Source organism: Nymphalis io, chromosome 9, assembly GCF_905147045.1.
Source record: "Nymphalis io chromosome 9, ilAglIoxx1.1, whole genome shotgun sequence".
Taxonomy (NCBI): Eukaryota; Metazoa; Arthropoda; class Insecta; order Lepidoptera; family Nymphalidae; genus Nymphalis; species Nymphalis io.
This window is the reverse complement of record NC_065896.1, coordinates 2,215,560-2,238,913: the sequence shown is the minus strand read 5'-3', so window position 1 is coordinate 2,238,913 and position 23,354 is coordinate 2,215,560. Positions and strand designations below refer to the sequence as shown.

At 31.2% G+C, this 23,354-nt stretch overlaps 6 protein-coding genes across 7 annotated transcripts; 3 read left to right on the top strand and 3 right to left on the bottom strand.

Annotated features, from left to right (window-relative positions):
• Window positions 1–1,710: 1,710 nt before the first annotated feature.
• Window positions 1,711–12,093, bottom strand: LOC126770451 (glutaminyl-peptide cyclotransferase-like). The gene is made up of 5 exons (XM_050489830.1): window positions 11,862–12,093; window positions 10,039–10,369; window positions 9,318–9,550; window positions 3,485–3,710; window positions 1,711–2,832 (listed from the first exon to the last, which is right to left on the bottom strand). The coding sequence occupies exons 1-5, from the start codon at window positions 11,949–11,951 to the stop codon at window positions 2,681–2,683; spliced, it is 1,032 nt and encodes a 343-aa protein (XP_050345787.1). The 5' UTR covers window positions 11,952–12,093; the 3' UTR covers window positions 1,711–2,680.
• A 3,024-nt stretch (window positions 12,094–15,117) lies between these two features.
• Window positions 15,118–16,686, bottom strand: LOC126770864 (raffinose invertase-like). The gene has a single exon (XM_050490469.1). The coding sequence runs from the start codon at window positions 16,659–16,661 to the stop codon at window positions 15,129–15,131; it is 1,533 nt and encodes a 510-aa protein (XP_050346426.1). The 5' UTR covers window positions 16,662–16,686; the 3' UTR covers window positions 15,118–15,128.
• Window positions 16,687–17,098: 412 nt separating this feature from the next.
• LOC126770922 (ATP-dependent DNA helicase Q1-like) lies at window positions 17,099–19,747 on the top strand. The gene has a single exon (XM_050490534.1). It carries the CDS (start codon window positions 17,201–17,203, stop codon window positions 19,088–19,090), a length of 1,890 nt encoding a protein of 629 aa, XP_050346491.1. The 5' UTR covers window positions 17,099–17,200; the 3' UTR covers window positions 19,091–19,747.
• Window positions 19,237–21,523, bottom strand: LOC126770923 (UPF0193 protein EVG1 homolog). Its single transcript, XM_050490535.1, has 6 exons — window positions 21,358–21,523; window positions 20,333–20,480; window positions 20,075–20,255; window positions 19,833–19,990; window positions 19,451–19,666; window positions 19,237–19,379 (listed from the first exon to the last, which is right to left on the bottom strand). Exons 2-6 carry the CDS (start codon window positions 20,454–20,456, stop codon window positions 19,237–19,239), a joined length of 822 nt encoding a protein of 273 aa, XP_050346492.1. The 5' UTR covers window positions 20,457–20,480; window positions 21,358–21,523.
• Window positions 20,903–22,038, top strand: LOC126770924 (uncharacterized). Its single transcript, XM_050490536.1, has 4 exons — window positions 20,903–20,989; window positions 21,079–21,281; window positions 21,601–21,872; window positions 21,975–22,038. Exons 1-4 carry the CDS (start codon window positions 20,905–20,907, stop codon window positions 22,027–22,029), a joined length of 615 nt encoding a protein of 204 aa, XP_050346493.1. The 5' UTR covers window positions 20,903–20,904; the 3' UTR covers window positions 22,030–22,038.
• Window positions 22,039–22,153: 115 nt separating this feature from the next.
• On the top strand, window positions 22,154–23,087 carry LOC126770738 (uncharacterized). Of its 2 annotated transcripts, none has more exons than XM_050490266.1 (2): window positions 22,154–22,306; window positions 22,643–23,087. In XM_050490266.1, exons 1-2 carry the CDS (start codon window positions 22,281–22,283, stop codon window positions 23,022–23,024), a joined length of 408 nt encoding a protein of 135 aa, XP_050346223.1. In that variant the 5' UTR covers window positions 22,154–22,280; the 3' UTR covers window positions 23,025–23,087. The 2 variants fall into 2 exon arrangements, with proteins under 2 accessions (XP_050346223.1, XP_050346222.1); XM_050490265.1 differs by having other exon boundaries at window positions 22,631–23,087.
• The last annotated feature ends 267 nt before the right edge of the window (window positions 23,088–23,354 follow it).

Below are 23,354 nucleotides of genomic sequence, written 5' to 3'. Positions count from 1 at the left end.
TTATTCATCACGACGTATCTTTTAATATAGTTTTCTATATTTATAAACACCGCGATTTCTTTAATGCATTAAAAACAATAAGGAATGTAAGTACAAATTATTTTAAAGATTTGTTTCAAAAATGTATGCTAAGTATTATTAAATTAATTTGATTATTTTAATAAATTTAAAATTAATATGGTTATTTACGTAACACACATGTACGGTTAGAAATGTATGTGATTAATTCGCTTTATATACTCTTTTAAATGTATATATTTTCATTAAATTGGTATAATTTCTAACGTATGGTATTTTACACAAATTCGATGTCTAATCTTCGTATATTATTAATAGTTTGTTAATTGTAAATCATTATAAACAATAACATAGACAAAAATGCAATTTTCATAAAATAAATAACAAAAATAGTTCCCGCATTTAAATTGGCGTAAAAAAAACCTCCGTAATTTCAATAATTTTTATATTTGATTCTTAATAAATTTTTATAATTATAAATATATTATATTATAAACCTCACTTAAAAGCACTCGAATCTGAATAAAATATGATAAAATCCAATCATAGAGATAACGTTTGAAACATTGATAAACAGAGCTATAAATATCGTTAATAAAAAACGATTTTTCAATAAAGACATAATAATTATAATAAGCTATTTCTTATAAAAGGCACAGCGCTGCGAGTGTTACTTTCGTTTCCGTTAGACCTAAATCCGTTAAATATTAAAGTGTATTTGCTTTGACTTTAAGTATAGTCCATGTTAAAAGAAATAGTGTTCACTTATTTTAGAAGAGATATTTATAAAAAAGTAATAAGTAAATATTATTCATATGAGTAATAATATAAATAATTGAGCTATTTATATCAGGTATATTCGCTATTTTTAACTACCATATCACGTGAAACGCATTGTGTATGTGAAATTTCCTCGTAATGAGAGTATACTCTTCGAGCTTAATATATACATACCTCACTATATATCATATTATATGTACATATATACCTTCTTATATATACATGTTTAATTGTTCGTTAATAATTTTCTGAAGTGCTTTTATTGTGCTTATTAGATTGTAGTATTTCAAATTAGTAAAATTTGAATATATATATATATATTCAAAATTAAAAAAAAAAGTAAATATATATATATATATATATATATATATATATATATATATATATATATATATTCAAATTTTACTAATTTGAAATACTACAATCTAATAAGCACAATAAAAGCACTTCAGAAAATATAGTATTGAAATAAAATATAAATTAGTGATGAACAACCATAATTAGGAACTAAGATTTATTTTTTCAAAACAGCTGCGAACAATTTTTTTAATAACGCCAATAACAATGAACTAATATTATAAGAAATTTATATATATAAAAAAAAAATCTGTTATAAAATTATTTAATTAAAGACGTTTTTTTTTAAAACACCTGAAAATTTTTGAACTGAAGAATTTGATATATTTTTTTGTATGTATATAATGTATTAAAACGTCAATTTTATTCATTATCTGTAAGAATTATGCACAAGATCACAGAACACCAATAATACCAATAGGTTGGTAATACTACAATGTTTTAAACCGTACAATAATCATAGAATCGTAATAGTACTAGTTCATTTGATGTCAACATACTATATAAGATTGCGTATCACTAAACCACATCGTATGATTGTAAGATATTTTGAAAACCACTGGGGTGATACAACATAAAAAAAATCATACTATAAATGACACTTTTGTACGAAAATTTTTACCAAAGTACGATTGGAGTCCTAGGTTGCTAACACTGAATCCATACCAATAAATTCAACACATTTGCTTTAATTATAATAATTCAATTTATTTTAATATTCTGGTTGTAAATAAACAGCATAATTAGTTAAATATGCAGACATTTAAAGGCATTTTTCCTTGTTTTGTTCATAGGCTTTAATTATTATTTACATGCACATGATAACATTTTACAACAAGCTTATTTTAGCGCCATATATTTTTGTAATAATACTTATTTACGAAGTGTAAGTATATATGTAAAACGAATATATATATAACGAATTTGCGTATTCATTTTGATACACAACCACATTAAAACAATCACACCATAAATATTCTATGACAGTATATAAGAACTTTAAATTTTACTGGTGGCTAGTTCTTTGTGCAAGCTCGTCTGGGTAGGTACCACCCACTCATCAGATATTCTACCGCAAAACAGCAGTCCTTGATATTGTTGTTTCGGTTTGAAGGGCGAGTGAGCCAGTTTAATTACAGGCACAAGGGACATAAAATCTAGTTCCCAAGGTTGATGACACATTGGCTATGTAAGCGATGTTTAACATTTCTTACAATGTCTAAGGGCGTTGGTGACCACTTACCAACAGGTGGCCCATATGCTCGTCCGCCTAACTATTATACAAAAAAATATGTTCCATTAAAAAAGAAAATAAAAACTGCTTTTTAATTCGGGCGCCAGCGCCTCTGTATTTACTTACCGTCGTAATAAATGTTTATGGTCTAAATAATAATAGATATTATATTTATTTTTAATTAGAATACATGTTATAATATTCTAAGATTGTTCACGATAAAGCGCCAAGACGTCCACTTCAATAACCCGCTGTGTTTAAGATGGCAGCCATCTCAAATCGCCACCGGCGCTAGGGTGTTAAATGAAGATACTCAGCCACGAAAACTCGAAAGATCTTGTTAAGGTTGTCTATGGTATTGAAATCCAGCGCTGTCATATCGTCGCGGGCTGTGTGCCATATTTGAGGGAATGGATTCGGGATTATGTGAAGAATGTCCACGTCTAAAAAATAAAAAATGCAGCTAATTGTAACATTTATATACAAGAAATTAAGTTATTAGATATGTGGAAATTGTTACAAAAAATATCGGGAAAATAGTTTAAAATAAAATATCGTTCACGTTTAATTAATTTTCCGTTGTTTGCGTCATGTTCTCACTCGACTGGACTAATCGTGATTGAACAGTACGTGGGAAGGGAATTGATAAATGCAAAAGTACTTTACTAGCAAGTTATGTATTGATTTCATTATACCTTTGAATTTCTAATAAATTTAATATAATGTACTTAGGTCATCTAATTAATTATCGTAGTCGTCGAGTTGCGATTGAAATATTAAAATTATGCCTCAACGCTTTACATGCTTTCCGATACACGAAAGTAGTATGTCCGCAAGTTCTGCGAACATGACGGAGATGGTCCAGTGGTGATAGTGGGTTACAACCCGTCAAACACCATTGAATTTTCATGTGCTTAATTTCTGTTTATAATTAATTAATCTCGGGCTCGGCTGTGAAAAGAATGATGTATGACGATGATGGCTTACAATCTGGCAGATGTGTATCCACAAAGCGGCATTGGATCAGCGTGGTGGAATAAACTCCAACTCTCCTCCTCGGGCTGTTATTTTACTTTATACGATAAAGGTACTCACCTCTCCTCATGAACGGTATATGATCGTCCTCGATGACTGCATTCGAGCTAGAGAGCCTAAAGTATGTTTGCTCAGCTTTGTCCGGTGAATACGCAGACATCTGTCCGAGTTCCGCTAACCGTTGCTCAGCGGCTGCCATGCGTATGTACCATTTTTCAGTGGACTTGAAGTAGCTGTAGAACACTGGATCGGGACAGCCGAGAAGATCCAATAGAACTAAGACATCCTAAAACCAATAAATATGTATTTATTTTAGTATAAAAAGTCCCTTTTCTACTTTTTATTAAACCTATTGTACGTTGATGGTACCATATCAAATCTTAGTACAAAGTTTCAATTTAATCGGATATGATGTCCTGACCGATTTCGGCCACGGCGGTGCGTAATCTCAAGGGAGACATGCCAAATGCACGTAGTGCAACAATATCGTATCGTTATAATTAACCACAATAATAAAATAAGTACCAATGTATGTTGATTCTCTACGAATCGCAATAATATATTGTGTTGTATGGTATATGAATATGGCGCAACGTTACACAAGTGGTAATAGCCCTCATTATCTCCCCGTTATGGTCTTTACGTGTTATTCATTATATACGTACAATGAGATAAAGTCCATGTATATTAGGATCCTAAATTCGTGATCGTGTTAAGGTTATTGTATCACAATATTTAGGTAAGTATATCTAATAATATTACGAAAACACTGAGTAATCTATGCACCGTAGACAAAAAAGTAATGTATTGAAAATGTATTTATTTAGTAAGAAACAAAAGTAATATTTAAATTACAGAGTACATAAGCGATATAAACGGCAGTATCAGAACACCACAAGTTTTTTGTAGAATGAGTATTTACTTAGAGCTTACTTTTTAAAGTTCCATTTATGTTAATATGATAAAATATTAATAAAACCTTCTTAGTAATTCAGAGGGGCTCCCGCAGCACCGGACAGTTGCGGTTTTTAAATTGTCGAAAAAAAAATATTTTGATGATTTTAAAAACTCGATATCCCGTAAAATATTTAGTGCTAAGGCAAAACGTGGCAGTGAAAATTAAAACAAACCAAGTGGAAACCTATCTATACCAAAACCCAGAAAACCCGGAGAGCATTCCAGTTTACATTTCTAATTTAGTGAATTTGTTTGTGTAGCCTTCACTCGTGAACAACGCTCCTGCAAATGTTTACATTTTGAATTTTAAGAGTTTTAATTTTTAACGTCGATTTTAGGAGGTACGATTATTAAGTCTAGTCTGCTTAAATTAAAGCCACTTATGACATGAAAGGATCTTCAAAACTCAATATAATAAAACGAGAACAAAATAAACTAACCTTGAAATTCAATAAAATTCAATTCAATTGAAATTCAACATTTGTCCATAACTTATGAATTTCAATAGAATACCAAGTTTTTGCCTATATCTGTTACTATTGACCATAATACATTTTTTCGTAGAATCTATTTATTTTGGATTAGACTTTGGCGTTTTATTTTTTTCACTGTTGTCTTCGCACCGTTATTTGCGTATATAACTCGTCCAATGCGGAGCACGCCGATCGGTATAAAACGTATCTTCAACTTCACGAAATAAAAGTTTATGAACCTTTTGTTTGAAATGTCCACGTATGTAAAAATGTTTCGTGAAATGCTTCTTTTAAAAATTATAGCTAATTTTACCGCTACGTTAAACAGGTTAAAAGTTACATTCAGGTAGTAATTTCTATTCGTTTTCTCCTTTACGCAATGTAAATATTTTGTGTTACTGTATAGGTTTCACTCAAAGTTTAAGAGAAAAACGAAATGAGAGCCTTTAAATTGTTACGGAACACGGAAAATTATTCGTAAAGTTAAAATGCATACAAGGCTTAATTTCCGTTAGAATCGACGAAAAATTTTATGTACTTAATAAGTTTTTGTTTTAAATAATAATTCACTTAATTATTAAGCTATATAAATAATATATGCTATAACAAAATTAGAATATAGAAAATGATAAACACGAGGGTTCTAAATACAAATATATGTCGTAAAAAGAGATAAGTCAGAAACGTAAGATTCCGCAATAGTCCACGTGACGATTTGAACATTGTATTATATCTAACAATTGTTTTTCAATTAAAATTAATTATGTATACATTTGGTATTTATAACCTAATTGGGTTTTAACCAGAGACGAGAATTTACGTGTTTATTTTTTCCTTAAAATAAAATTGTTAATTTTTTTTTTTCAAAGGAAACTTCTTTGAGCGCGTTTAGTTTACAATTCAATTTAAGAATACAATTTAAACTTTTTCCGACGTAAATAGGTCATAGTCCTATCACGAACACGCGCTTTAATTAATTTTTTTAACGCTTTTTTGTTATAATGTTTTATATAACTTATTATAAACAACGTATTGACATTATATACAATACAATGTCAATAAGTTGTAAAGACGGGTTAAGATCCGGTTTCGATTTCGGCGAGTTTTGGTAAAATATCGCTTGTTTAAGTTTATCCTTAACAAACCACGCGCCGGTCGGACTTAATTCTTTCCAAAATAATAATAATAATTTTAATTATAATACTTAATCTAGTATTTGAAATAATGGCCTAAAGTAAATTTAAAACTAATTTAATCTTTCACTTTTGGAATGGAGCGCCATATAAGGTCAACTGACGTCTCTAAATACCGTTAGCAAAGCTGTCGAGCTTATAGATATTTGCTTTCTATTAATATGAAGCTGAAAATTCGCTTTTTTGGTATATTATTATTTTTCTTGTTGGTCTAGTGACTATTGACTGTCTCGTTGGTCTAGTGGCTTGACGTAAGGCCGCAGACGCGGAGGTCCTGGGTTCAATTCCCAGGTCGGGAATAAAAAGTTATTGGGTTTTTCTGTCAGAAAATTCTCAGTAGCAGCCCGGAGTCTGGAAGTTGGAAGTGTGGACACTCCCGTGGCTCGGAAAGCACGTAAAGCCGTTGATCCTGCGCCTGAACTCTTTCTGATCGTGTCGGATTGCCGTCCCATCGGATTATGAGAGTTAGGGAATAGAGAGTGTACCTGTGTTTGCGCACACATGTGAAATCGGTCTGGAGGACATTATTATTATTTTTTATACGGTACATAACCATTTTAAAAGGCAATTTCCAAGTAACATTTGATATTAGTTCTAAAATATCATAGACTTATTTTAAAGTCTAGTATTTATCCTGAATATGAATATGTTATTATCGCGTCCGCTTGCGTTGTTTCACGTTATTTAATTTTTTATAACGTCGCCCCTGAAGGTAATTGGTATATTTAACAAATTTAAACAAGTAATATACCATAACTATTTAGAACACGACTCGCAACAACTAATTAGGTACGTTTTTAAGCTATTATAATAATGAACCGAATTATATTCGTACACAACCCATACGAACAACGTAACTTAATAACTTCCCTTAGTTGAATTGTTACATACAAAAGACGAGAAATGTATCCTACACGTAGAATTATAAAATTACTATTATTTACTTCGTGTGGAAGATGATACTATCAACTATTATTTACATTTACGTCAATACATTAAAAAAACACAAAACAAAATACATACGTACACAATAGGTCTTATACATATATTTTATAAATAAACATGCATACAAATATATAATAATAAACCTGATCCTAATAATAATAACGTCTGAGATGAGGAACAAGGTATGCTCGTAGGTAATGCTCGCTTACCTTTATCAATTAGATATTCAAAACTTATATACAGACCTTATATATACAAACGTTTCGTTCGTATTCTATGCATTCGCGTATCGTATCATACAATTGACTTTAAACGTAAAATTGTTATTTGTTGCAATATAAGACGTGAGATAATACAATATGTCTCCAATATGTGCGACTCACGTTGCTATTATATAATATATACTGATTATATAACAATGCTGACGAGTTTCTTTGTTTCTTAGTTCGTTCGCACTAATCTATGAAATGAAAAACTTGATAGCCCAATTCTTGGGGAATGTTATAGGTTATTTAACATCAAGCTAAAGATAAGTTCCACGAGGTTGTATCAGGAACGTTCAATGCGGAAACCGCACAAAACAGATACTTTTCGTTATTATTTTTTATAGTATAGGTAGGTGGACGAGCGTATGGGCCACCTGATGGTAAGTGGTCAACAACGCCCATAGACATTAGCATTGTAAGAAATGTTAACCATCGCTTACTTCGCCAATGCGCCACCAAACTTGGGAACTTTTTTTTTTATTTTTTTTTATAGAATAGGAAGGTGGACGAGCATATGGGCCACCTGATGGTAAGTGGTCAACAACGCCCTTAGACATTGGCATTGTAAGAAATGTTAACCATCGCTTACTTCGCCAATGCGCCACCAACCTTGGGAACTAAGATTTTATGTCCCTTGTGCCTGTAATTACACTGGCTCACTCACCCTTCAAACCGGAACACAACAATATCAAGTACTGCTGTTTTGCGGTAGAATATCTGATGAGTGGGTGGTACCTACCCAGACGAGCTTGCACAAAGCACTACCACCAGTAAACTAAGATTTTATGTCCCTTGTGCCTGAAATTACACTGGCTCACTCACCCTTTTAACCGAAACAAAACAATACCGAGTACAGCTATTTTGCGGTAGAATATCTGATGAGTGGGTGGTACCTACACCTACTACCAGATATTCTACCGCATCTATAATTTTAGTTAAACTCAGCTGTTGTCCCGCTTGTGCTTATGTACCTATATTATACCAATTGTCTTAGCGATCAGTTGTACGGTATAAAGTAGGTACAAATTAAACGGTATAAGATTTTTGCCTTCCATTTTTGTTAGGAAGGAAATACCCTTTACTAACATGATGAAAGGGTCTTTCCCCGAACCAATGATTCATACATTTCAAGAGTATAATATAAATAAATATCAAAATGTAAACAAACTGTGTTTTCTCCTGTTTATTAGTTATATTGACTATTTAGTTAAAAAGTAACAAGAGAAAGGAAATATATATATAATCCGTATTATTTAATTATGCCCGTTATAAATTATCATATTTTTTCGGTTTTTAAAACTTGTGCAAAGTTACAAATTTATCGAACGTACGTCAAAATTGAGTTGCAGTTTGTAAAAAATAAACACACATGTATATATAATGTACAAAAATTATTGTAGAATGTAAAAACGAAATGCGAAGATCATGATCATCATGAAGAAAGCAGTCATGCTGCTTAGAACTGCTATGTTAAATTTAAAAATAAAACCTGTAGGTATTTATAGTCATGTCTTAGATTGTTCCGCAGACATTTCCTCGATAAATTAAGTTTTGTTCAAGGCTTAGTTCAAAAAATCTTTAATAAACTTAACATTCCATACAAAATCATGTAGACGAATAATAACGAAAAATTGTGTGTAATTAATTCTGAACGACCACTCGAACCAATTAACAAATTGTTAAAATATTTAATTCATTACTTAATGATTAAAACACAAACACAAATTGTGTTTATAATTCATCTCGTGTTTTACGGTGAAGGAAAACATCGTGAGGAAACCTGCATGTGTCTAATTTCATTGAAATCCTGCCACATGTGTATTCTACCAACCCGCATTGGAGTAGCGTGGCGGAATAAGCTCCAAACCTTCTCCTCAAAAGGGAGAGGAGGCCTTAGCTCAGCAGTGGGACATTAACAGGTTGTTACTGTTACTGGTAATGATTTCCCTTTACTAATATTAATCAAATATCGATCGATTATTTATTAGTTTGGATTCATAATTTAAGTTTTATTCTGAGTGTTCCAGTCCACCCATGTGTAAATAAACAAAAAACTTACCATTCTTTGCAAATGATTAGCACCATCCTTGTACGGAGTCCCGTGCCACATCTTAGCTAAATGCCTGGCACCATAAATAGAATCTTTGGGTCCCCATTGCCTGAACGCCTCTTCACCGTCAAAGAATATGAACATAAGACTTGGTGATGAATTCTTCAACTTATCCAACTGCTTCGACATAACCGCAGCAAGATTGATCATCATCGCACAAGGTACGGCTGAGTCGGTTGCTCCTGATAAACCAAGGTTAAAGTCGAGGTCAGAATGTGATTACAATAAAAATGTTGATATTGAAAAACGAATCATTGAATGATGCTGTGAATATTTATTAGTTGTAATTTATAGCTAGCTCGTATACGTATCGATTTTTCGAATAAGATAAGTTTTAATAAATTGCGGTAGACTTAGATCATATTTATTTATAAGTATTATAGTACCTATTAATTATTTACGACCCAAAATGGTTCGGTGATTAGAACGTGTGAATCTTAGCGGATGATTGCTGGTGAAGGGAAACATACTGGTACTACTTGTATCACATTGGAGAAGAATGGTGGAATAAGCTTCAAACCGTTTCCTCAAGAAGAGAAAAGGCCTTAAGCCTTCCGCCAATACTAAAACTAATTTTACTTTAACAGTAGTAAGGAGCAGATATTGTGAGTCCTTGTTATAATAACAAGACATAACGTGATGTAACTATTCAAAAATAAATTAAACTCACCAACAAAAACATGTTCTCTTGTATATTTGCTGTCGTAATGGCACGCCAATACCAAATATCTGTCGGCATTAGGATTTAATTTGGCAATGATATTCTTAAAATTTAATGTCCCAAAGACAGGGGTCTGATCGGGGAACACGTCTTCAGTGACATCCCAACCTAGGCTTCTCATCTCGTTGGCAATGTAATTACCAACTTTTTCATGGTTAGGAGTACCAACTACTCTCGGTATCAGAATTTCATCTAGAACTTTCTTAAATTGTTGTCGATCAGACAATTGGGCTATATCTCTGATATTATTATCTGTTAGTTCTTGAGCTTCATGGAAATCCTATGGAGATACAAAAAATACATCAACTTCCTATTTTCAAACATATATTTATAGCCTATTCCAACCATAAGAGAAATAAACCCAAATAAACAACTTTGAAACTGATATAATTGGTCGAGATTTTGAATAATCTATGATAGACTATGAATTCGCGAAAAAAGGCTTTTTCGATGTCTGCGGATTCTATAAAAGGTCATATATGATATAAAAAAGTTAAACAAACTACGTTTTGGTGAACTTTTAGTAGTAAATAATGAGTATGCATTTTATTAGTAATATAGTGCCCACAAAGTTAGTTCCAGATTCTCTACATCCTTCCAAAGCTTTACATCTATTTTTATTGTGTCTAATGATAAAATTTAAAGGTGCTGGTACGAACACATTTAAAAAAAATGTTAACAAATGTTTGATAAACTCTTTATACAATCTTTATAAGTCATGAAATTAATTTACAAAAACACATATTTTAAAAATAACATTTGCTTGAAATTATATTCGTCTAATACAAGTATTATTAATATATTGTTTTTTCATGCTCTATTGAGCAAATACTGTATGGTTTTTAATGTAGCATGTTGTTTTAGATTATATACTGTGTGTGAAGTATACATATGTATTACTTCAGGATATATAATATCTTTAGTTATTGGACAAAGAAGTCAACAATCGTCACACTTCAAGGATAGCTGAGCAAAGCACATTTATGATAAATGAAGCATAAAACCTTGTAGATTAGTGAAAGTGCCTCGATTAAGACGAAATGTGTTATAAAACCAATAAACTTTTAATTACTCTACAGCAAACAAGGCTGTATTCTTTGAGCTAAAGATAACATTTTCCTTTAAACTATATTTGCATCAGAAATTATAAAACTTTAGTCGACTTTTTTTATATTTTCTTAATTTACATTCTGAATTATTTAGAAATATATTTCATAGTATTCGTTTGGTAAAAATATTATTAACAATTTTTATTTCTTATCATGTGACACAACCAAAAACCTTTCTCATAGGTATATATGTTATATATGATAGGTCTTATCAATGTTTTGCTTATGTTTCAAAACACATTTATTCTGAATAAATTGTCAATTAGAATCATCAAAAAATATTAATGATAACAGCATAAAATAAACACATAACTGTACAGTTAAATAAGGTTAAACTATTTCATTTTTAAGTTACAGTTAGAATATGGCCTGTTTCATGTATGTTATAAGATTAATTTTACATCAGCCAGAGATAATAGTGATGTCAGTAAATTTTAATGTTAAAAACTATTGCATACACTATATATTTAATAGGGATATGAAATAATTTTCATAGTATAAAATTTATTATTGAGAAGTGATTTAAAAAAAAAAAGAACTGAATGGAACGTGTTTAACAATTATATACAAAATTATTAAAGTATAAAATTATACATATAAAGTTTAAATTTCATATAATTTAAGAACTTTTTAAGTTTTGAATATTCAAGAAGGTCAACTTACCTTTTCTTGATAAAACTTCAATGGTGTGTCAGTGTTTATGAAGGTAAAACATAGCACTGTTATGAATAAAGTTGTTATAATATTAGACATTATTATTATTTTCGTTATTTATCCGTATATCACTAACATATGTTGAAGCAATACTTTTGTTAACTCGCGTACGTGATCAACCAACTCGTTACTCGACTAAACTAATTCAAATCTAGCCTTTCACAACCTCTTGCCCCGTCTTTTAGTATATAAGTAACTTTTGAGTTTTGACAGGTCAATCCAGTACTGCCAGACACTGAGACTCGATTGTCCCGAAGTAATAAAACTGACATTTAATATTTATCAAAGGTTTGTTATGATGAAACTGGCGTTACTAAATTTGTCTCTATTTAAATTTATTAATGTTGTAAGTATAGTTGTTAGTGAGTTATATATTTCACAGTCATATTTTTAATTTCACAGCAAGAGTAACATTAAGTTTAAAAAAATGTGTTAAGCTTCACCCTAAAAAGTGGAAATCACAAAGCTTAGAAGCACCATGCATCAAAGAATATAATAATTTACTAAACTTGACAAAATTAACGTCAGTCCGGAACCAATAGCTCTTAACGGAGTTCCTCTCGAAGTTGTTCAGGAGTATGTGTACCGTGGGCAAACTTTGCAGTTGGGTCGAAACAACTTCGAGGGGGAAGCACGAAGAAGAGTAAGAGAAGGCTGGGCAGCGTATAGAAAACTCGGTCAAGTCTTTTCGTCACGAATACCACAATGCTTGAAGACAAAAGCCTTCAACCAGTGTGTCTTACCGGTTATGACCTACGGAGCCGAAACGTGGACACTGATAGTGCGTTTGGTCCACCATTTTAAGGTGGTTCAGTGAGCTATGGAGAGGGCTATGCTCGGAGTTTCTCTGAAGGATCGAATCTCAAATGTGGTGATCCGACAGAAAACCAAGGTTATCGACATAGCCCAAATGATTAGTTTATTTAAAAAAAATTCCTGATAAAAAAAATATAATACGTAGTTATTGGTTTAAGTTTATGATAAGTTGCAATATAAATAGTATTAACTATTATATAGTAAACAGGTTATCGAAACAAGGTTAGGTTATCGACATAGCCTTTGGGCGGATTAGTAAGCTGAAGTGGCAGTGGGCTGGACACATATGTCGCAGAACCGACGACCGTTGGAGTAGACGCGTTCTGGAGTGGAGACCACGCCTTGGCAAACGTATCGTAGGACGCCCTCCAGCTAGGTGGAGTGACGATATTCGTAAGGTGGCTGGCAGCGGTTGGAGATTAAGAGCTCAAAATCGAGCTCAGTGGCGTGCCATTGGAGAGACCTATGTCCAGCAGTGGACGCGAAAAGGGTGATGATGATGATGATGACAAAATTAAATGAAAGTCCGTTTTTTATAATATTTATATTATTTAACAATATAAACAAATAACAATTACATGATGGCACTACAAAAACCACGAAAGTTTATCTTGAGTGCCTTTACGTTTATGGATTTACATAGAAAATACGCTATAATTTGTTTTAAATAATATATCTTCAAATTATATTTAATATTCTTAATAGTTATTTCTCGTCTTGTTCTGGTATCTAAGCTATTTATTAAGCGAGGAATTATGTAAGAGATACACTTTCCGTATTTATTGTTAGCTGAAATAGTTACTATTTTTTGTTGTGTCACCCAACGGGTTTTTATATTATGCGGAACAATAATCTGTATTCAAGATTTGTTCTTTCAAAATATAAAACTTATATTTGTTCTGTATGGGTATTATTTGACAATGCGTAAAAATGTTACGTTTATCAAATTTTACTTTTATTTGAATATTACCAGGTACACTGTTTTTTTAAGATTTTGATTTGCAAGCAATGAATATTTTCTAAAGACGATTTGTCATTTCGTCCGTAGATACTTAGCCTTATATGAAATGATTGAATCAGCCATCGCGTAATAGAAATTATTTATTACATTAATATTGATTTGCAAATAAAAGAAGACATTGAATATAACAAACATTATGAAATTTATATTTAATAACACATTTATTATGCTCAGGTCTGCTTAAATGTTATTAATATCATAAATATAATTATGTTTCGTTTCTTTTATCATAACTACACCTTATACAGACTACACCGTAGTAGGATTACGAAATAAGTACGATCATTCGTTTGATATTAATGTTTATTAAAATATTTTTTATGTTTTTCAATAATAGCAATTATACAAATTATGCCTAATCATCCTTCTGTTATCTCCATAATCTTAGAAATTGTTTAGTGACGTCAGACAACGTGACGTAGTTAAGGCTTCTCCCACAGCAATTTATCGTTCAATCTTTAATATACGCCTTATTTCGTAAATGATAAAGTTGAAACTTATAAAACATTTTTATCTTAAAATGTAAAAAAAAAACTATAACAAAATGTATTATGCAAAATCATCTATTCCTTGTAGATTTACGAGAGATGCTTACGTGGGTGAATTTATTAGTTATTACAAAAAGCTGTTTCATACAATCACAAAGGCCCGTAGGATACAAAGCTTTTTCGGTTTTTTACTTTGTTCTTATAACATTTATTTAGCGTTTAATTCATCCAACCGTAAAAAAATCATGTATAATATAAGTATGAAAAAAAAACTATAAATAATGTGGCAATTTAATTCGTTTTTTGAAAACTTATAGTAATTTTTTATAATTTAATGTAACTATATTCGAACAAAAAACCCAAATTAAATCGATATGTAATTTAATTGATTGCGATAATTTAAGTTATGTGTATTTCCCAAAGAGACTTTGTTAATGCGTATCATAAATTTAATAAAAACAAAATTAAGTTGATTGCTATAAAGGAAACTCCAATGTGAGGTACGTTATATACACGGAAATCCCTGGATAACATTTCTCGGGAAAGCAGTAAAGTATTACCGTTAACGTAAGATTTTTTTATTCATTATTTAAGAGAATTCATATTTTCCTGTTAGATATATTACGGACTTAGGATATTTTCTGTGCAATTTATAATTAAAATTTTTGTAAGCATAGAATAATTTATTCATTAAGGTTATAGTATAGCGTTATGAGAAATTGGGTTAAATAGAATAAAAATACATTTTAAACACTCGTTAAGTAATAAATTGGTTTATTCTGTTGTTTAAATAAAATCAATATAATAAAGTATTCGAAAAAAAATCGAATTGAAACGCCTTCGTTACCGTTATCTATTATTTGTAATGTTACATTACGTAATGAATATTAATTAATATATGTAGGAGTTGTTGTATATCAGATCATTGTTCACATGTTGTTTTAGTTTATTATTCAAGCCTATGCTTGGTCGTAGCTTATACTGCATTATGTGGACTTCAGAATATCCGGCTATTCGTATACGCATTTGATTTGGATATATTCTACTGGAGAAAACAACGTCACCATCTCCACAAAAAACTTCTATTGAACTGGAATCGACGAAAATTCGCAAGTGAACATAGTCAATGGGCGACCAATACGCTCTTCGTACACCATCAATACCACCTCGATCGATACTGATGAATCCATGTTCTGCAGAATATCCAATAGTTAATCCACCATACTTCCATTCAAATATAATTTCAACGTCTAAAAATACTGAAGTTGAATTTACTATTAACTCGAAAGATTTACTTTCAGCTTGGAAATATTCACCAGGTTTGTACCAAGCGTTTTCTATTAATTCTCCCCGTAGTTGAATTATTTCCTCGACAGGTGTCATTAGTATTCTACCGTTTTTGTTTATGCGTAATTCTCGAACCATCGTCAGCATACTCGCCCAACCAAAAGTAGATTCAATAAAGTCAGTATCCCACGTGCCAAGCCAACCTATTAATAATCTTCGGCCATCCTTAGCGCGCATTGTTTTAACGGTGTAAAAGTCATGTCCATAATCGAGTTGATGAAAGGTAGCTATAGAGACTTCCATATCATCAAACTGACCCTTAATATAATTAAAATTTCCTAAAATATATCCAGTCTGATACAAATTTCTGAACCTCCAACTATCTGGTTGTATTCCTTGGGCTGAAAGGATAAGAACATGGTAGCCGTCTAATTCGAATAAATCTGGATTTTCCCACATATAGCCCATATCTCCATATGAATTAACCAATGTGCCATTTAATTCCCAATTAAACATATCCCCAGAGGTATATAAAACTAGTTGACCACTACTTTCGCTGGATGTTGTGCCAACAATCATGTACCAAACGTTACGAAAACGCCAGACTTTAGGATTTCTGAATTCTCTTATTCCGCTCGTAGATTCTCTTATAATTGGATTATATAAATATTTTTGAAAATACATACCGTCACCACTTATGGCTATATTTTGTGTTTGGAATGATTCACGACCTGACACTACATTACCCGTGTAGAATAATGTGAGCATATGCTTATAAACTAGTGCACAACCCGCCAGGCAACCATGACTATCGTAATGGTCTTTTGGCATCAATGCCGTCGGAAAATGGATCCAGTCTATTAAATTTTCACTGACCGCATGTCCCCAACTCATGTGGTTCCACGCTCCATTATATGGAAAATATTGAAAAAAAATATGATACTGCCTTTCGTAGAAGGTAAATCCAGTAGGATTACTGATCCAACCATCTGGCGTTGTTATGTGATAAAAAGGTCGGTATTTCTTTTTTGGAAAACGTTTGTTGCAATTTAAAAATGATTTCACATGTCCACAATCACTTAAATCACCAGGTATAATTAAAACCCACAGCGTGATGATAAAAATATGTATATCCATTGTCCAAATTTGATTCTTGAATGATCATAAAATAACGAATTGTGATAATGAAATATGAACAACAATAGATTCTGTTTATAAACTTTTCTTTTGAGTATTACGTAATCCATTTGTACTACGATATAATGCAATAAACGTTTGTTTTTGTATGTATTTAAAATTGTCGTAACATTTGAAAGTATTAAAATTAAATCTGTCCCTCAAAAACATAGCAAAGTCGTATTTTTATTGAAACATACAAAGTTAAAATATTTTTTCATAGACTAAATCATTTGTTCCAAGACCCATTACTATTGTTTATGTATTTTATTTTAGTATTCAGGGTGTGATCATCATGATATCATCACAAACGAAACGACAACAGTCAAACTATTCGATTTAATCAAGTGTCGTTGTGATTGAACTCATTGTTACTTGACGTTGACAGTTGCGTTCAAAGCCGGTGTTGGAAGTACTTTAAGTATTTTCGCAAATAAATTTTAAATTGAAAACAAATAATACATAACTTGACATATAAAACAAAAGATGTAATATATAAAATGAAATCAATAGAAGATTTAGAAAAGGAGGTGAAAGAGGTTGATAAAGAGTTAAAAAATATCGATGCAGAGTTACTAAAATGGAAAAATTTACAACGCGAATTGCACGAGAAGAAATCTTTACTAAAAACAACCATAAACAAAATAAAGTCAGAGTCATTAGCTAATGTTGATTGGGCTGGAAATACGTACGAATGGTCAAAGGATGTTAAGAAAACTCTTAATGACGTTTTTAGAATAGATTCATTTAGACCAAAACAATTGAGTGCTATAAATTCTACACTTGCTGGTCAACATGCAATTGTTGTAATGCCAACAGGGGCCGGTAAAAGTCTCTGCTACCAACTTCCGGCTCTTGTTAAACCCGGCATAACTATAGTTATATCACCACTAATTTCCTTGATGGAAGACCAGGTGCGGTCACTAAAGAACAGAGAAATCCCGGCAACGCTGATGACAAGTACAAGTCCAAAAGACGAAACATTTAAAGCTTTAAATGCGTTAAAGGATAAGAATACGAAAATTAAACTTTTATATGTTACACCTGAAAGACTTGCAAAAAGTAAGAGATTTATGTCAAATTTACAAAAATGTTATGTTGAAGGTAGATTGCAAAGAATTGCTATTGATGAAGTGCACTGCTGTTCTCAATGGGGTCATGATTTTAGACCAGATTACAAATACCTTGGAATTTTGTCGAATATGTTTCCCAAAATTCCGATCTTAGGATTAACTGCAACAGCCACATCCCACGTATTAACTGATGTGCAGAAGATACTTAACATACCAGGTTGCTTGGTGATTAAATCAACATTTAATAGGCCCAATTTATATTACAAAATTTTAGAAAAACCTACATCTCAGGAAGATTGCTTAACAATACTCGAAAAGCTTTTGAAATATAGGTACAAAGGAGAAAGTGGTATTATTTATACTAATAGTATCAAAGATTCTGAAGAATTAGCTCAAGGACTAAGAAAGAGAGGCTTGTCAGTGGGTTGCTATCATGCAAACATGGAAGCAGAATCAAGATCCAAAGTACATTTGAAGTGGCATGAAAAAAGCTATCAGGCTATTGTGGCCACTGTTGCCTTTGGCATGGGTATTGATAAACCAGATGTCAGGTTTGTTATACATCACACCATCAGTAAATCAATGGAGAATTACTATCAGGAGAGTGGTAGAGCTGGACGTGATGGTAAAAGAGCAGAATGTCTTACTTTATACAGAATGCAGGACATTTTTAAACTGAGTACCATGGTATTCTCTGCAGTCGGCAGTATAGATCATCTATATGGCATAGTTAAGTATTGTCTGAATGGAATCTTATGTAGAAGACAGTTAATTGCTCAACATTTTGATGAAGATTGGGGTGATACTGATTGTAACAAAATGTGTGATGTTTGCTCATATCCAAACTCAAATATAAGAGAAATAAGTCTGGAAAAACATTGTAAAATACTGGCTGGCATTATTGATAATGCTCACATACAAGATACAAAACTTACTGCCCAAAAGTTACTTGATGCTTGGTACTTAAAGGGACCAGTTCCACTTAGACATAAAGGCAAAGAGCCAAATTTTTCAAGGTCTGTAGGTGAAGATGTGATAGCATTTCTACTTGTAGAAGGATATCTTGTTGAAGATTTTCATTTTACAGCCTATACAACTATTGCTTACATAAAGAAGGGCCCTAATATAGAAGCAATTGATGATGACAACTTTACTTTGAAAATGCCGTTAAGAAAATATATCGAATTTCATTTAGATAGACCAGCTCCCAAAGATTTTGATTCAGTTATTGGAAATAAAGTTATAGAATCAAGAAAAAGAAAAGCAAGCTCTGAAGTTAATAGTGAAAAGTCAAAGATAATTGTTATTGATAAATAATATATTAATTGTTTTGTCAAATTAAATAACTTTATTGAAATTATAACCAAAATATTCTAAAAACAATCTAATTAAAAAAACTTCAGATTTGGTATGTCATTAGATTACCTTGGTTTGATAGTTATAAGATTTATTATACATAGAATTCATACACGACGCCTTGGAGAATATTGTAATGGTGATAATTGTTCATAAGCTGCAACATTTTCTTCAATTTTTTTTGATAATTTCGTGGTATTCCTTTTAAGTTTTCGATGCTCTTGTACATTGTTGGACACCTTTGAATATTCTGTAATTGTCATAATTGATTGATTTTTATTACTTTATAAAATTAACACATTTTTTCTATAGTATACTTACTGATTCCATTAAATCGGTCACTATGCTCACTTGGAACAACACTGAATCCAGATCTAGTAGATCTGGCAGATGAGCAGCAGCTGTCAACACCAATAGCGTCAAGAGCTCTCATCCGTTCAGCAATCTGATCCTTAATCAGTTCTCTATGTGGACCAGCATGCCCTAGATCTTCCATATCTGCTAACCATTCTGCGCGTTCTCGAATTTGAGTCACCACTGAAATGTGTCAAATATTTAATATTATACTATTAATAACTGAGCTTAATTATATTTATTTATATATTATGATGAGACATTAATAAAGTGATGTAAAATAAAATTAAAATAGTTTTTTCATCTCTTTCTACCAATTCAAAACAAAATATTTTATACAGCAACATACAATCATTCCACTGTTCTTTTTTAGTGGGTAAAATGGGCTTTTGCTTAAGAACTCGCGGTAGAGCTGGCGGTTTCTGCTCCACATCCCCATAAGTCATCGTATTGGCCAGTCTTTCTTTTAATTTCTCCCGATCTTCTCCTCGCTTAAGTGGACAATATCTATTTACAAATATATATTTTTATTGTTAAGCATAACAATTTAGCTCCAAAACCAACAACATATTATCAACATTGGTACCGTACATTTCAACTTTAAGAGATTCCGATTCCCTTATTGCAGAGAGCGATCGACGACGTGAGGTTCGCGGTCGAACAAGTGGAACTTCTACGTTAGGTTTTTTTTTCTTAAATTCATCTTCCTGGCGTAAAGTAAATGCACTTTTCTGACGCTGGGAAATACTCAGCTTAGATTCTTCCAGTAAAACTGTACAATATTATTTAGATTTTAATTAAATAAAATAATTTAATATTTATATTAGAGTAAATAAGCACATTTAAAACCTTTTAATAAATCTTGTTGTGTAGCTGATGGGTTTACAGTCCTTGTATGAAAAATTCCTCCATGAGGAATAGATTTACTTGGCCACGTTATGTTAACATATCCCTGACTATCGGGTTTTTCCATCTCGTAAACAAAATAATAAAGGTTCTTTATACAAAGAGAATAAAATCATTGATTTTATAGTTAGAAAATCAAATCACAAATGTGTTTACTTTTTAAATATCCCGGGCAACGACAATAATATTGAACAAACATTATGATGCAATAAGTGTTGCCCAATGATTTTGTTTGTTATTTTTACATGTGCAATACCATAGTTGTTATTAAAATAAAAACATTTATTTAATTATATAATTTGTATAAGAAACCTTAAATCACAATATTTTTCATTCAAATGAGCATTAATGTTTTTTAGCGTAAACTCAAATTCCAATGCGATCGCGACTACATAGACAGTTATTACAAAAAACATAGGTAATAAAAAAAGTGCTGCGACAACAATTAGGTATAGGTAGTGTAAAATTCCTTAAAATAAAAAATATATATTTAAACTTGTTTTCTACAGCAAAAAATGGAGGATTCTCTTGGTTCAACTATAGTAAAAATCAAGCTTCAAGAACAAGACAAAGAGGCAAAACTTAAAGAAAAGCGAGAAAGTATGTACTTAAATATAAAAATAGACATTTAATTATTTCATTACATTAATTGTTTCACTTATTTTTTAATGTTAATAATAATTTTCCAGACGATGCAGTTGTAATGACTCTAAGGAAAGAAATCCGTGAAAGTGTTTCTCAAGTTGAAATATGTAAGCAAAAACAAGAAACGCTTTTGAAAAATATTGCTATGTTGCGTACACAAGCAATATTAGAGAAAATACGCCGTGAATCTTTAACTACACAGTTACACGTACGCAATAAAGAGCTAGAAAATTTACGAGCAAAATCGGTAGTACGGTTTTCATTTTAGTATAGCATCAAATGATGTAGCTCTTTAAAGAGTTTTAAAATACAAATAACTATACTATACGATCTAAGTCCTTCAGTCTGAAGTTCCGACTCTCCGGGGTGTATACTCTTGTGAAATAATAATACTCGACTAATTACATGTACATCATTGCAATTACTTCAATCGTAGTAGTGCCTCGATAGCAGTAGTCCCTATAAAGTATATCTGCTTCTACGCAGCTAGTCGTGATAATTTTACAGTCGGCCAACTTAAATGCGTGTATATTGTATAACTTTTAACTTTTTTATGCTTTGTTTAGATTGAAGGTATTTCTAAAGTGTGGGAACAGCGATCTTCTTTTTGTAAAAAAATTCACACCACTTCCGACAACTATGACGTTTGGGCTTTGCTTATTAAGCCGACTTCTTTAGAATTGAGCTATTTCGATCCATCTGTTGTAAAACAGGAAGATACTAATCCAGTATTAAATAATGAAATTCGACTACAAGAAGCAGTTACGAGACGGGATAACGCTTTAAAAGAGCGTGACCAACTAAAAGCTGAACCAGATAATGGTGAAGAGTTTCTTCGGTAGGCTCCCGTTACACCTTATTCATATGGATTTAATTTTCTAAATATTATACTATCAATAACGTGATAATAGATTATTCATACTCTGTTATTTCTATCCAGCATCAAAAACGCACTTCGATATTCACTGGAAAAAATTGAAGAATTAAATAAGTAAACGCTGTTTTTTTAAAAATTTTATAATAAAAACTATATTTTCAAGATAAAGCTGTATTATTGCCAATAAAATAATGATTTCAGTACCTATTTATTTTATTCTCCTTGACAATAGTATCAATTATCAGCTGTTAAACTGTCAAAATAAAGTCAAAGGATATGCAAATGCCACTAAATCTAATTTGTCTTATGGTTATGGATATACTATCATAAATACAAGACAGGATCCAAAGCTTAAAAATACCTATCAACATGAGTAAGAATCTACATCTGTTAAGGTATTACGAATATGTTATAATGTCACAATATATTGTAACACTAATATTATCATGTTGTTTTGTAATTAATGCATTAATAATTTAGGCAGTCAAACTTATTTTCATGATATAAAATATTAATGTAGGTCTATTAAATCCTAGATTGACATTAAAAGAATATGTTGATATGAGTATACTATATAATACTCAATGACATAATAATAACTAGAATTTATTACTTAATTTTTGTAACCTTCACTTTACTTAATTTTGTAGTGCATTGTTTATTTTTATTTATGTATGATTATGTTCGAATATATTTACATGGTTTGTTTTATCATTTAGTCAAATTTTCAGAAATTTCATCAGACAAAAACGATTGCACAGATTTTATAGCACTGAAATAAGAGAAAATGAACCAATTAAGTTTTCTACAAGTAATGCAGCAAAAAAAAATGTACAATCAGTATTTAGAAAAACAACACCCGACAGCATGCCTTGGTATCAGCCATTCAGTGTGGTAGGAAGTGTTGCTGTATTCCTTATTTATTTCTGCATACTTAGAGAGGAAAACGATGTGGACCTTGAATTTGACAAAACATTATATGATAGAATACAAGGCTTAGAAAAGGAACAGTTACTACAAAGTTATAGATTTAACAAGGAACAAGGAAAAAGTGTAGAAGACATAGAAAAGAGATTAAAAGAACTAGAAGAAGAATCAAAGGTTGCAGCATAGTTTAAGATTAATGTCAATTTAGTAGATACAGTAAAATAAAACCTAAGTTAGTACAAATCTCTAGTAATTTATTTTCTTTACAAAAGCGAGCGAGTTTACTAAGATGGAATAAGCTTAATAGTAAATTTAAATTATTTCACAATAATTAATTCTTAAATAGTAACTGGTATATTTATGTAGTTAAAATGTAATTATTATTATCAACTGCTTTGTTTTCTTTAAAAAATCACCTCTATTTCAGGGAAACAAAAATTATAAAAACTCGTATCTTACAAAGATCGTACTTTGATATCAACAATGACAAGGTTAATTTAACTAACTTACCATTGC